The sequence below is a fragment of the Solanum lycopersicum genome, chromosome 5 (assembly GCF_036512215.1).
Source record: "Solanum lycopersicum chromosome 5, SLM_r2.1".
In the NCBI taxonomy this organism is placed as follows: Eukaryota; Viridiplantae; Streptophyta; class Magnoliopsida; order Solanales; family Solanaceae; genus Solanum; species Solanum lycopersicum.
In genome coordinates, this window is record NC_090804.1 from 68,058,353 (window position 1) to 68,072,738 (window position 14,386).

General features: G+C 36.2%; 1 protein-coding gene across 1 annotated transcript; it reads left to right on the forward strand.

Annotated features, from left to right (window-relative positions):
* Positions 1-1,146: 1,146 nt before the first annotated feature.
* On the forward strand, positions 1,147-13,877 carry LOC101249825 (inositol phosphorylceramide glucuronosyltransferase 1). The gene is made up of 10 exons (XM_004239694.5): positions 1,147-2,154; positions 3,804-3,924; positions 4,728-4,913; positions 5,084-5,247; positions 5,949-6,056; positions 6,750-6,887; positions 6,970-7,077; positions 7,474-7,741; positions 7,822-7,945; positions 13,519-13,877. The coding sequence occupies exons 1-10, from the start codon at positions 1,912-1,914 to the stop codon at positions 13,658-13,660; spliced, it is 1,602 nt and encodes a 533-aa protein (XP_004239742.1). The 5' UTR covers positions 1,147-1,911; the 3' UTR covers positions 13,661-13,877.
* The last annotated feature ends 509 nt before the right edge of the window (positions 13,878-14,386 follow it).

Below are 14,386 nucleotides of genomic sequence, written 5' to 3' on the forward strand. Positions count from 1 at the left end.
AATCGAAAGTCGTCGTTCGTTAGACAAGGCTCACGTGTTGTGCATCTGTGGTTTATCGACTATCCTAAGCAATTGAGCTAGTGTAATTTTCTTATTTTATATTCATTTTAGCATGCAAATTATTCCAAAGCTTAGTCAATATTCAAAATTTATGTATAAGTTAAAAGTATTATATAACAACTCTATATTTTAACATATATAGTCTCTATACTTTGACTTTGTAAATTAAGGTGTTTATCCACCTTGTATATATTTTAGAATCTATGTGTGTCAATACAAGACAAATAAGAATAAAGAATTACTTTTTAATATTTTTTTTTTAAAATTAGTACTTGATTCAAAGCTAAAAGTAAGTTTCCTATTTTGTTTTTAGAATATTCAATATAATTCGGATTCATTTTCTTATTTTTTATTTTAATATATTAAAAATCTTGTAATAATATATATGCATAAAAAAGAAAATCAATCATTGAAGCTTTGTTATATACAACATGTAAAACAATAAGCAGAATAGTTTTAGTTAGAAATAAAGATGAATATGATAAATCATAACTTAATTTATTATTTTCAGTTCAAATAACTATATATAAGTATACAAAAAATATAAAATCTATAACAATAAAATAAAAATTCTTTTTAATTCATTACTAAAATAATCCTCGATTCATTCTCTAACTCTAGAAAATCAACATAGCACCTTGTATCCTAGGTTTTGAATAATTAATTTCAATATATATTTATATAAGTGCCAACTAAGATAATGTAGAATAATACTATTTTGTAACCACAAAAAAAAAAAAGAAAAATATTGCCTTGTATCCCATATCTAAAACTAAAATTTTCGGGATCGTATGTGTAGACATATATCTTAGGAGAGAAATGATTAGAAATGAAATCACGAAGGAAAAAGTTAAAGCGATTTTCATAGCTAGTAAGACAAAGAAATTAAAATTGAGATGATTTAGATTTGTAAAGAGGAGGTACACATATGTGACATTGAAAAGGCGTGAGAGGTTGACTATAGTAGGCGTTAGGAAAGGTGTAAGCCGAAGAAAATTCAAGGGAGTTGATTAGACATGACATTACTTTAGATTATCGAGGACATGATTTTAGATAAAAATGTGTAAATGTTAATGATTAGAAATTAGAATAAAAGATTATATGTAGCATTTTATATATTGCTCTATGTGTTTTTTATCTTGTTGTTTTACTATCGTATTTTTCTTACAATCCTACTTCAAAAATTTCTTTGAACTAAAGATCTATCGAAAACAGTTTCTCCACCCCACAAAAACAGGTGTAAGATCTACATACATCCGGTCATTTCAAAACTTTATTTGTAAGATTATACTAGACATATTGTTACAGTTATACCAACATGATAAACATATTTTGCATAGCACAAAGTATTCGATAAACACATTTCTAATTAAATTTAATATTCCTACTGGACTTCGATTAAATTCGAATTGGACCGATCCTCTCAACAAAATTTATTCTATTCCATAAATATAAAACTTCTTATCAAAAATTTAAGGGTCAATCATTTCATCGCAGTCCATATCGATTAATATCATAAAATCATAAGGTGATTAAATGATTTTTTTTTTCATTAGGCCCTAAAATAATATTCTTTTTTCTTTTGAAATTTTTTTTTTTTTTTCTTCATTCTCACGTAGTGTAAAATAGCAACTGTAGAAGTTTCAAAAAATTTCTTCACTGAGGAATCAAGAACAATAATATACTAATCCCCAATTTCAATTTTTTAAATTTATCTCATATATCACTATTCTACTACCATTTTCCAGTAAAACCCAGATCCATTTTCCCCTTTTCTGCAAAGAAATCAGAAAAAGATCTCTTTTTTAAGCTGAATTCTGCTTCAAAATTTGTTTTTTCAGATTTTTTTCCATGAAAGAAATTGATTTTAGACATGGGTTTCTCTTTTTCTTGATGTTTTTATCAAGTAATTGGGTTATTGGAGCTATCAAATCTCAATCAACTGAAGAAGCATATGTTACCCTTTTATATGGAGATGAGTTTTTGCTAGGTGTTAGAGTTCTTGGAAAGTCAATTAGGGATACTGGGTCTACTAAAGATATGGTTGTTTTGGTCTCTGATGGGGTTTCTCAATATGCTAATGATCTACTAAGAGTATGTACTTTTGTTACTTAGTTTGAGCATTTACTTACATTTTGGTTCATTTTTGTATAGTTTAGCTTTTTTGGGATAGCCGTCGTGTTTGTGCCAACTTAAGCTTATCGGACTACTGCTAATTGCCATCAGTTAGGGTAACTTGTAAACTGAGGCTTGTACATATGGGATTTGAACCATGGACCTGTTGGTTCTTAATCCACTTTATGAATGACTAGGCAACACCCTTTTGTGTTATTTTTGATTAGTGTAGCTTGATGAATAATTTTTAGCTGCTGTTTATTGTTCTCGAGCTGGATAATGAAGTTGTGTTGAAGTAGATAGATAACTAGTGTGAAGATAGTGTAACAAAGGTGGAGGCTTATGGATTTGGGATTTTCGACTAATTCCACGAGCCTGCTAGCTCCCACCAGCCAGAGTAACTTGTACACTGAGGCTTGGACATATGAAATTTGAACGTAGAACTCGTGGTTCTCAATCCACTTCATTGAGCACTAGGCTTCACTTGCGGATGGGTGCTGATTTTGCTTAGTGTAGTTTGATGACTGCAAAAGTTTAAGTTGCTGTATAGTTGTTTTCGAGCCGGATAATCGTGGAGTGTTGCAGTAGGTAGATAACTAGCGTGAAACTAGTGTAACAGTGGAGTTAGGATTTGAAGCTGCTTACTTGGGATTCTAGTCGTGTTGGGTTACTGAATACTAAATTAATTAATATATACAATATCAAATGAGGTTCTTAAGATAAATGACAGATTTGAACTAAATTATTATGTTTTGCTGAACATGCTTACTATACTCTAGCTCTGCCCCTGTAGTATAATTATGATGAATCCACTAAAAGTTGTTATGTCAGGTTCATGAACTTTCATTCTATTAGAAACCAGATACATTTCATTCTCTCCTATCTAAAAAACTATAAAGGGGCTGATAAAACCTAAAAGTGCAGAAACATTATTTTACGTTTGAATGGTTACACCAAGCAAAAAGGTTAAGTAAACAATTGGATTTCATAATGTGCTGGAGTTGGAATGCCATCAAATATTTCATTGAAATGAACATGGACCACATAGACCATAACCCCCAAGAGGGCGGCCAGGTGATCGAAGAGTTGGGAAGCAAGTTGGAATCTTGATAGAGACTTCTCTGAGTTAATTATTCCCCATCAGCCCACTCCTTGGTGGACAAAGTTAATCATATCCTTACTGGTGGGAAGTATCTGGTGGACTAGTCGAGGTGCATAGAAGATAGACCGGAGTCACCGAACATCTTTACTATAAAAAAAAAGGACCATCCTCACCTATAGGATGGACCTCGGATGTAGGATTAGTGGTTTTGGAGTTCTAATCATCTTGGTCAAGGAGTTGGATGATAACCTTGGGAAGCAAGGTTGGAATTCCAACAGAGGCTACTCTATGTTAATTCTTTCCATCTTCTTAAGACTTGGTGGACTGCTGGAACACTTGATTCTCAGCAAGTCCTATAGTCTTCTCAGTTGAACTAACTGTTATTTTACATTGAGGTTTTTTCCCGTGATAATCTTTTTAGTTGACCTAGTTTTATATCTTTAAATTTGTGTTTGACGCTAAGGCATTTCTAGACGTGGCCTATGAATCTTATTGAAGGATTTTGTATTTGTTTCTTTCTTTGCAGGCTGATGGTTGGATTGTGGAAAAGATTAGTTTACTGTCAAACCCAAATCAAGTGAGGCCGAAGAGGTTTTGGGGTGTTTATACAAAGCTAAAAGTATTTAACATGACCAAGTACAAGAAAGGTAATTCTATATCTTGGCGCTTGAATTCAAGTTTGGACACAAAGGATGAAAGAGATATGACCAACATTTCAATTTGTTTTGAGTGCTTTTCAAATTCATTTAACTGAATTGCTTGCCTTCTTCTCCATGAAGGGCACCAATTCATTTCCTCTTATATGATAGTTGGTACAAATAGTTAGTTCTAACACCCTGGTGAGTAATTTCATGCTATTCCTTTTTCATGGTTTCTTTCTCCAAGCTTAATTCATTCATTTGAATGTCATTTAGGGAACAAGCCTGTTTTAATATTGATGCAACTAACTGTCCATTTTGGTATATGCTATTGTGCATCTCAACCTTGAGATACAAACTAATAGAGAAAGTTGTAGATGAATGAACAATAGCTCCGGCAAAGAGAAAGAGAAACAGGTTTCAGTATCTACCAGTATGCATCTAAACAATGATACAGAAATTATTGTAGAAGTTGTAAATGAATGAACAATAGATCAAACAAAGATAAAGAGCAACATATTTATTATACTCAGGCTTCGGAAAACTTATCCACTCAGGTTCTTCAGAGGCAATGACAGCCCGACACCTATTCACCTTAGCTTTGTATAATTAAGTCATGTCTTTCTTGTACATAATTAAGGGAAAACAAAAATTTTGCAGAGAGCAGAAGGCATAAAGCATAACGTGTTTTGATTTTAAATTTCTTAGGCAGATAAGCATTTTCACTTCGGGCATCTTTTTATTAAGTAGAGGTGCACACAGTTTCTGAATTCTACTCCTTAATGTTGGAATTTCTCCTTTTATTTTTGCAGTGGTATATCTTGATGCTGATACTATTGTAGTTAAGAGCATTGAAGATCTATTTAAATGTGGGAAGTTTTGTGCAAATTTGAAACATTCCGAGAGACTAAATTCCGGAGTAATGGTGATTGAGCCATCAGATGAGGTTTTTAAGGATATGATGAGCAAGGTGACCACTTTGCCTTCTTACACTGGAGGTATAGTATTTCTGTTAACTGTTCAATTCTAAGATTATCTCCTCTCAGTCCAACCTTTTACTCTTGTTAGCTTTCATTGTGTAGTTCTAACAATAAAAGTCTTCCTATATTAGTTGATGATTGTTGAAAATGTTTCTCTTTCTCCCGATGCATTCTTTTCCTGCTGACAGGTGATCAAGGTTTTCTGAACTCCTATTATGCTGGGTTTGCTAATGCACGTGTTTATGAGCCAAATCAGCCTTTAGATGTCCTAAATTCTAGAAAGGTCCCTGAAATGGAGAGACTTTCTACTCTTTACAATGCGGATGTTGGCCTTTACATGCTTGCTAACAAGGTTCGTCTTTTGAGTTCTTTTACCTGTCGTGTGCTTGATGTTTTTTTTTTTTTTACTTTTATTTTGTTATTGTCGGGGTATTTTGTCGGGGAGGGGTTTGGGATGTGCTTTGGCTTTTGGATTGAATTTTTGAGAGAAATTATTCGGATCTGGGAGGCAATGACTTTAAATGGACTTCTTTTGCAACATGTGGTGTTTCAACTTTGCATTATTCCCTGGGCTTATTGTGGTTGCACAGTAAAATTATCCCGAAGAGACTACATATTGATGTACCATTCATGTTTTATCATTGGAAGTTACTGTGGTTTTGTTTGCTTAATTTCATGCCTACCAAGTGTCGACAACTCTGCAATCTTAATGATACATATAACTATATTCTATACAAAGAAGAACTATGCCAAGAAATTATATGGTCTGGAGTGGAGAAAGTTGAACCATAAGTCCATAACCATTTAGGGAAATGTTTTGTGACAAATACATGGTGTAATAGAAGTCAGTAAGAAGGAAGTCTTGAATGGCAGGAACAGGTAAGAGGTTCATGAGAAAATAAATTTGAATATTTCATCTTTGATAGAAAAGGTTAGCTTTAGAGTATATGGTTAGAACAGAAATGTCTTAGCTGCAACAGCTAGATTTTCCTTAAATCCATTTTAATTTGTCCTTCCTTGCTCTGACTTTTTTTTGCTTTGGTATATTTGTAGTGGATGGTCGATGAGAAAGAACTCCGAGTTATTCATTACACACTGGGACCGCTTAAACCATGGGATTGGTGGACATCTTGGCTGTTGAAACCTGTTGACGTATGGCAGGTATTTTTCTTCTCCATCATACTCTAGTCACTGCCTGCAGTCATTTTACATATATCCTATATAGGGGTGTCAAATGGGCGGGTTGGACTGAATTTGAGCGAGCCAAAATGGATTGAGTTGATAAATGGGCGGGTTATTGACCCACCCAAAAGGTACTTGGGTTGAAATGGGCTAAAACCACTCCATAACACCGCCCTGCCCCGCCCTATTCTTACTAAATTTGTTATTCTTTGTTTGTTTTCTTATAATTTGTTCAAGTACCTACTAAGCTTTTTTCTCCTTATATTATGGTTGTACATAACATATCAAATAAAAAATAATCTTTCTGAAAATTTAGACAGTTTCTTATCGATCAATTTGGCTTGCATATCTGCCAGTTTCTACATTGGGCTAAATTAAGCGGGTCAAAATGGGCTGAGCCAATAAAATAAGCGGGTCATGAACCCACCCGAACCTAAGCAGGTTTCATGGATCATGATTTTATGAGCTGAGTTTGCCACCCCTAATCCTATTTTTTTCTTCCTAGCTAACATGATCCACGGCTCTGTCTCCCTATCCAGCATAAACCCCATTTTGTGCACTTGGCTGCTTCCGTCTTGAAGATGACATCACAAGTTGTATATTAGTGTGCAAGAGAGGATTTTGCTCGAGTATCTCTAACAATTGAATGACCTTATGTTCGCTTTTCTGCAGAATGTTAGGGTACGTCTTCAAGAATCTCTACCTGGAACTGGAGGGGGCAAAAATCCTAGAGATGAACTTCTTGTCAAATTTCTGTTTCTGGTTCCATTGCTTCTGATGGTTTTTTCTTACTATAAGTCATGTTTACAGGTCAGCAATTTTAATTTCATCACTTTAATAGTTTTTAGCATCTTAAGTATCTTTCTTATTGAAAAATGATTGCTGTCTGCAGACACGATCGCTATTTGACCACATTAGACAGCTATACTACAAGATCAGAGCTGGATGTGTCCTAGCTTATTCTTCCGTTCCTTCATCCTCCATTCTTTCAGATCAGCAGGTATCTCTACCCCTTCCTGTTGATTTTGGAACTTTGACATCCTGTTTTTTTATTCATTATTGTGCTGAGGGTCTATTGGAAATAGCCTCTCTATCTCCTAAGATAGGGGTAACTTTGCGTACACTCTACCCTCCCCAGACCCCACTTGTAGCATTACACAGGGTATGTTGTTGAAGTCCTGTTTTCTGCTCTTTCCCTTTTTAATCTGAAGAGATTTCGAAATAATGAATCGCCTCTCACGTCTTGCAGAATATATTTCAGTTATATTTCAACCATGACTATCTTTTGCTTGCAAAGTTGTTGCTCCTATTTCTAATTTTTTTCAATTCATGATAAGCTTATAGAGCTTGTTCTTAGATGATATTATAATGAAACAAGTTCACAAATTGTTTGCAGCCAAAGGTGCCTGCATTTCTGGGTGGGATATCTGTATGTGTCTGTTTTGCTGCTGTTCTGGTGTCTCTTGGGCTTTCACTTGTAATTATCCCCCGCCAAGTAATGCCGTGGACCGGTCTTTTCCTGATGTACGAGTGGACGTTTACACTTTTCTTCCTTCAGTTTGGAAGTTATTTGTACTTAGTTTATCAATGGGGAAAAGCTGTGGCAAATCGAGCTGGACAATCTCGGGCCAATTCTACATCTTTGGACCATGAATCTGGAAAAGGTTGGTCGATGTAAGATCAGTAGTTTTCTTTTTACTAAATTTGAGGTACGGTTTTTCATTGGCGTTTTCTTGCCTTGTAGGTCATCAGCGGCAGCAATCATGTTGTGACATTGCTGCGTGCTACTATGGGTTAGGGATGGCATTTCTTGCAATTTTAGCCCCCGCATTGCCTAGTATTTTCGGAATCACTGCTTTGTTTTTGAGGTACTTCTGATATTTCTCTGCCCCGCATTTTAAGCAATTCACTGTGCTTTACATATCATCTAATAGTTGTGTGATCTGAATCACACAACACTATTTAGTGTTTACTTGCCTTGGATCATGGTTTTGTCAAAAAACTTGCATGTTTTCGCTGAGTAATTGTCTTAAGTTAGGAGCTTGAATTTAGTATTCATATATGGCATGCCGAAGTCTGTTGCAACATCATGATTCAAACAGATTTCCATATGAATAAGGAACAATTTGTTTGAAGGGGATTCTCTTGAGACCATTGGATGAGCACAACAACAACCAATCCTGTGTAATCCCATTCCCACAAGTAGGGTCTGTGGAGTAGGTAGAGCGACTGTTTCTGACCAAATGATGAGCACATTGAATAAAAAGATGAATATTAGATACTGCGAATAGGACACTTTTGTCCCCGAAGAAAACATATATCCATTATCCAAAGTAGGTCAGATCATTTTTCGGTTAATAAACTTAAAAGATAGTTTACAGTAGTCACCATTTTGGTTAAACTTTATGCTGTCATTTCCCTTTAAGAGTTAACAGTATTGAAGAGCTCAAAGTTGTGCAACTCTTAAACACTGTCATTATAAACCATTTTCTACAAACGTAATGGCTTCACACAGATGGCCTTCAAGTGCATTGTTAATTCTCACCTATGTTGCTCGGATCCTCCATAATGCCGCTGGATCTGTTTCAGTATACATGTCATCTGGCGGAAAATCTTGAACTTTATGCTTGATTCTATGTGTGAGAAATATTGGAGAAAAAATTATTGAATTGCGTATCTAAATTGTTACATGAAGACCCTATTTATAGACACTACATTGGAAACCTTTTCCAACTAGAATTCCTATTCTTATTTCTATTCTAATTCCTATTCTAAGTAAGAAATACTTATTCCTATTCTAACACTTCCCCTCAAGCTGGTGCATACAAATCATATGCACCTAGCTTGTTACAAATGTAATTAATACGAGGACATGTGAGAGACTTGGTGAACATATCTGCAAGCAGATCCTTTGACTTCACAAATTTTGTAACAATATCTCCCGAGATTATCTTTTCTCTGACAAAGTGACAGTCAATTTCAATGTGCTTAGTCCTTTCATGAAACACTGGATTTGATGCGATATGAAGAGCCGTTTGATTATCAAACACAAGTTCCATCTGATCAATTTTGCCAAATTTTAGTTCTCCCAGTAACTGCTTGAGCCAAATTACCTCCAACTAAAATACAATATCTGGATGTCAAACGTCTGTTAGAGGGTGATCCTGCCCAATCAACGACTCTATATCCAATGATATGCTCATGACCTTGATCCTCAAAGAGTTGTCCTCTGCCGGGGGCTGACTTTATATATCGAAGAATACGAACAACTGCTTCCCGATGACTATCACAAGGGGAAGTCATAAACTGACTTACAACACTCATGGGAAAAGAGATGTCTGGCCTAGTCACTTTGAGATAATTCAACTTTCCAACAAGTCGTCTATACCTTTCAGGATTACTAAGTGGCTCTCCTGTCCCGGAAGAAGTTTAACATTCGGATCCATCGGTGTGTCAATAGGTCTACATCCCATCATTCCTGTCTCCTCAAGAATGTCTAAGGCATACTTGCGTTGAGAGATAACAATGTCTGATCTAGACTAAGCAACCTCAATACCTAGAAAATACTTCAATCTGCCAAGGTCTTTAGTTTGAAAGTGCTTAAAAAGATGTTGCTTTAAATCGGTGATACCATTTTGATCATTACCGGTGATAACAATATCATCAACATAAACAACCAAATAGATACATCGACCTGGTGCATAATGTTGATAAAACACAGAGTGATCAGCTCCACTACGAGTCATGCCAAACTCCTGAATTACTGTGATGAACTTCTCAAACCAAGCTCGAGGAGACTGTTTTAGACCATAGAGTGACCTACGCAATCGACATGCAAGGCTACTAGACTCCCCATGAGCAACAAAACCAGGTGGTTGCTCCATATAGACTTCTTCCTCAAGATCACCATGTAGAAAAGCGTTCTTTATGTCCAAATAAAGAGGCTAATGACGAACGACAGCCATAAATAGAAAAAGACGAACAAATGCTATTTTAGCCACAGGAGCGAAAGTGTCACTATAATCTAGCCCAAATATCTGAGTATACCCTTTGGCGACAAGGCGAGCCTTCAGTCGATCAACCTGATCATTTGGACCAATTTTGACTGCATAAACCCAATGACAACCAATAGTAGATTTACCTGCAGGAAGGGAGACAAGCTCCCAAGTACCACTCTTATGTAAAGCAAACATCTCATAAACCATAGCTTGCCTCCATCCAGAATGAGAAAGTGCTTTACCTGTAGTCTTAGGAATGGAAACAGAGGACAAAGACGACACAAAGGCATAATGGGGTGATGATAGACGATGATAACTTAAGAAGGTATAATGCAGGTTAGTATTTCGAGTAGATCGTATACCTTTTTGAAGTGCAAGCGGTGGGCTAGGTAGAGGCAAGTCCGCAGTAGGAGTAGGGTCTGGCGCATGACATGAATCATCTGGGACTAGCTTTGGACGTGGACGACGATGATAAGTTAGTAGTGGTGGCACTGCAACTGGAGATGTAGACGGAACTGTAGATCCCTCAAAGGTTGGCACAGGTAAAACTTGAGGTATGGGTAAGACCATAGAGACATCAGTATGATAAGAAGATGTATAGTAAGGCTGAGACTCAAAAAATGTAACATCAGCGGACATAACGTATCGACGAAGATCATGTGGATAACAACAATACCCTTTTTGAACTCTAGAGTAACCAAGAAAGACACATTTGAGGGCACGAGGAGCTAATTTATCTTTCCCTGGGCTAAATTATGAACAAAACATGTGCTCCCAAAGACACGAGGGGGAATAAGATAGAGATGTGACTGAGGAAACAATATGGAATGTGGAACTTGATTCTGAATAGATGAAGAGGGCATTCTGTTAATTAAATAACAAGCTAAAAGGATTGCATCGCCCAAAAAACGCAGCGGAACATGGGATTCAATGAGAGTGTGAGCAGTCTCTATGAGATGCCTATTCTTTCTTTCTGCAACACCATTTTGTTGAGGAGTGTATGGACAAGATGTTTGGTGAATGATTCCGTGGTGAGACATAAATTGCTAAAATTGGGATGGTAAGTATTCTAAGACATTATCACTACGGAAAGTACGAATAGAAACACCAAACTGATTTTGTATTTCAGCAAAGAAACTTTTTGAAAATAGATTATAACTCAGAACGATCTTTCATTAAAAAAACCCAAGTACATAATGAATAATAATCAATGAAACTAACAAAATAACGAAATTCTAAGGTGGAACCGACTCTACTAGGATTTCAAATATCAGAATGAACGAATGAAAAAATAGACTCTGAACGACCCTCAGTACTACGAGAAAATGTAGCATGAGTGTGTTTACCAAGTTGACACTACTCACAATCTAATGTAAATAAACTAGACAAAGTGGGCACCATCTTTTGCAGTTTGGATAGACTCAGATGTCCTAGACGTTTATGAATTAGATCTGGGGAATCTGTAACGGAGCATGCTGTCAAGGAATTTGAAGAGGTAAGATAGTAAAGGCCTTGTGATTCATGTCATGTTCCAATCATCAGTCCCGTACTGCGGTCCTATATAATCATCGAAAAAAGTTATGCTACAATGTAGGGATTTCGTCAAACGTCTAATAGATGCTAGATTAAAAGGAGAATCAGGAACATAAAGAACAGAGTCTAGGGTGACAGAAGATAGGGGTTTGGCTGTTCCAATCCCTTTTGGTTTTGTCTGGATCCCATTGGCTAAAGTAATAGCTGGAAGAGATTGCGAATAAACAATATCGGATAAAAGTGATTTATTACCAGAAATTTGATCAGAAGCCCCAAAGTCCACGAGCTATGTTCCAACAGTACTAGATTGCGACACACAAGCAAAAGAATTACCTGTGACAGACATATCAGGTTGTGCAATCGAAACTACTTGTGGAGACGTTTGCTTATTTGCATGATATTGAAGGAACTCATCATATTCTATCTGAGCAATATGAGCATTATTGGATGGTTGATTAGGTTGAGCACCATATGCTACTGGTGGAGATGACTGTTTACTTGCGCGATTTTGAAGGAACTCATTATATTCCTTTAGAACAAGAGGATCATAACTGGGTTGTGGACCATGCAAAATATGACATATGTCACGAGTGTGTTCAAACTTATGACAATGACTACACTTGAATTGAGGTTATCCAAAACGTCCTCCCCCTCGCTGATTTTTCGTTGACTGATATGTACGCTTTTCAAAGGTTTGAGATGTGAGAATCGAGGAGTCAACAGTGGGTGATGAAACGACTTTGTGACTAGGAGCTGCCGCAAGACGAAGGAGGCGAGAGAATAATTCATCGAGTGTAAGAACTGAGGGCTAGCTAAAATCTGATCACGCGTAGAATCATTCTCAGTTTGAAGTCCAGCAAGCGTAAGAACTAGAAACAATGTTTGTCTATGTCCTTGTTGTTTTTCCACACCTGTATTTACTGGCATCAACGTGTCGAATTCCTATATGACTGCATGTACTTGTCCCAAGTAAGTAGACATATCAGATTCTTGTTTCTTTAAGTTGGTCAATCGAGATATCACATCATAGAATCGAGAGATGTCATTAGTGTATAAAGCACGCGCCTTTTCCCAAACACGTTTGGAATGGGCGAAACAAGGGCATCAATCTGGAATCAATCGAACGCCATAGGAGACTACATAATTGAGCATCTACTTTCTCCCAATGTGCTTTGACTTTTGCATCTTCCTCAGTTTGAAATGATTATAGGGCTAGAATTTCTAATCCCTATATTTTAGAACCAAAAACATTACATCCAAAAGACATTATGCTAAATTTATCTCAGGAACAACAAAAAAATCTTGATTGTTGAGATCTGATCGTCGGAATATTCAAATCTCGAAAAAAATTTGTCGGAAACAGCCTGAAAATAGTCGGAACCCTAATTCCGGCGATCGAATCTGGTCGGAATCAGAAAAAATTACATAGTCAGCCTCGAAATGAAGAGGCAACTCAGATAGAAAAAAAATTATCGAAAAAACTAGATGAAAAAAGTCACACGCGCCGGCGCGTGTAGCACTAGTTTCCGGTGGGGATGACTGAGCTTTGCTCGCCAGAAAATTCCGCAGCTAGTGGTGGTGTCAATTTTATGAAAACAGTGATGGAAAATAATAATTATCCGGATAGCAACTAGTTTACCGGAAAATATTAATTTTTTGAATTTAATTTTTTTTCTCACAATTGCCCTGATACCATATGAGAAATATTGGAGAAAATATTATTGAATTGCGTATCTAAATTGTTACATGAAGACCCTCTTTATAGACACTACATTGGAAACCTTTTCCAACTAGAATTTCTATTCTTATTCCTATTCTAAGTTAGAAATACTTATTCCTATTCTAACACTATGTGTTTATGTCTACCCATTAATAGTCAAATAACTCTCATATATATTTTTCACCTACAGGTTAGGTTTGATGGTCGTTGGAGGCCTTGTTTTGGCGTCATTCATGACATATGCTGCGGAGCATCTATCGATAAGATCGTTTACAAGGGGATTTGAAGAAAAAGATATGCACAGGAGTAGAAGTATATGTTTCTTTTGCTGATTGTGGCATATTCAGGTATCAGCCACAACTAATTTTAGCTCTTTTTCTTGCATTAACAATTCTTTTTGACACTAAGGTGTAAAATATGCTAGTTTTTCTTCTTCTTCTGGATTTCACAGTTTCTTATTTTAGAAAGATTGAGGTGTAATTCTTTGTAAAGTGTATGTATATGATTGTTAAAATATAACCAATGTTAGAATATCTGATGTTCTTTTCATGTTCTCAAGCATTGTTGATAATTTACTTTGAGACATTGGACAAGTAGAGAAGGGTCTTGTGTCATCGATAGCCGGCCGGTCTATCTATTGGGTGGGGTTTTCTCGATCTACTTGTGACTTAGTGGCCAATGAAGCAGTTGAAATTCATTGCAAATAAAGGTCCAAATCTTGAAAAGACAAATAATGCTGATGATATCTTTCCATGTTTTGGTGTGCATAGTTACCATATATTTGTGTTGGTGGGAGGTAGAAGTACTCGATTAAATAGTTGAAGTGTGCAACACGGTTGTACAGAAAAATTGGAAATGCTTGTGTCACAACCCGAAAATCGAATGTTAAGGTACTCATCTCATTCCACCAAGACATGTCAGTTTAACCAACACTCAACAAGGTAGAAGCGGAAGTAAGAAAGAAATTAAGTACTAAGCATAACATAAGCATGCAGAACTCATAACATAACACAATCTTTTCCAATATTTGGTATCACATGTACAAGTCTCGTACAATC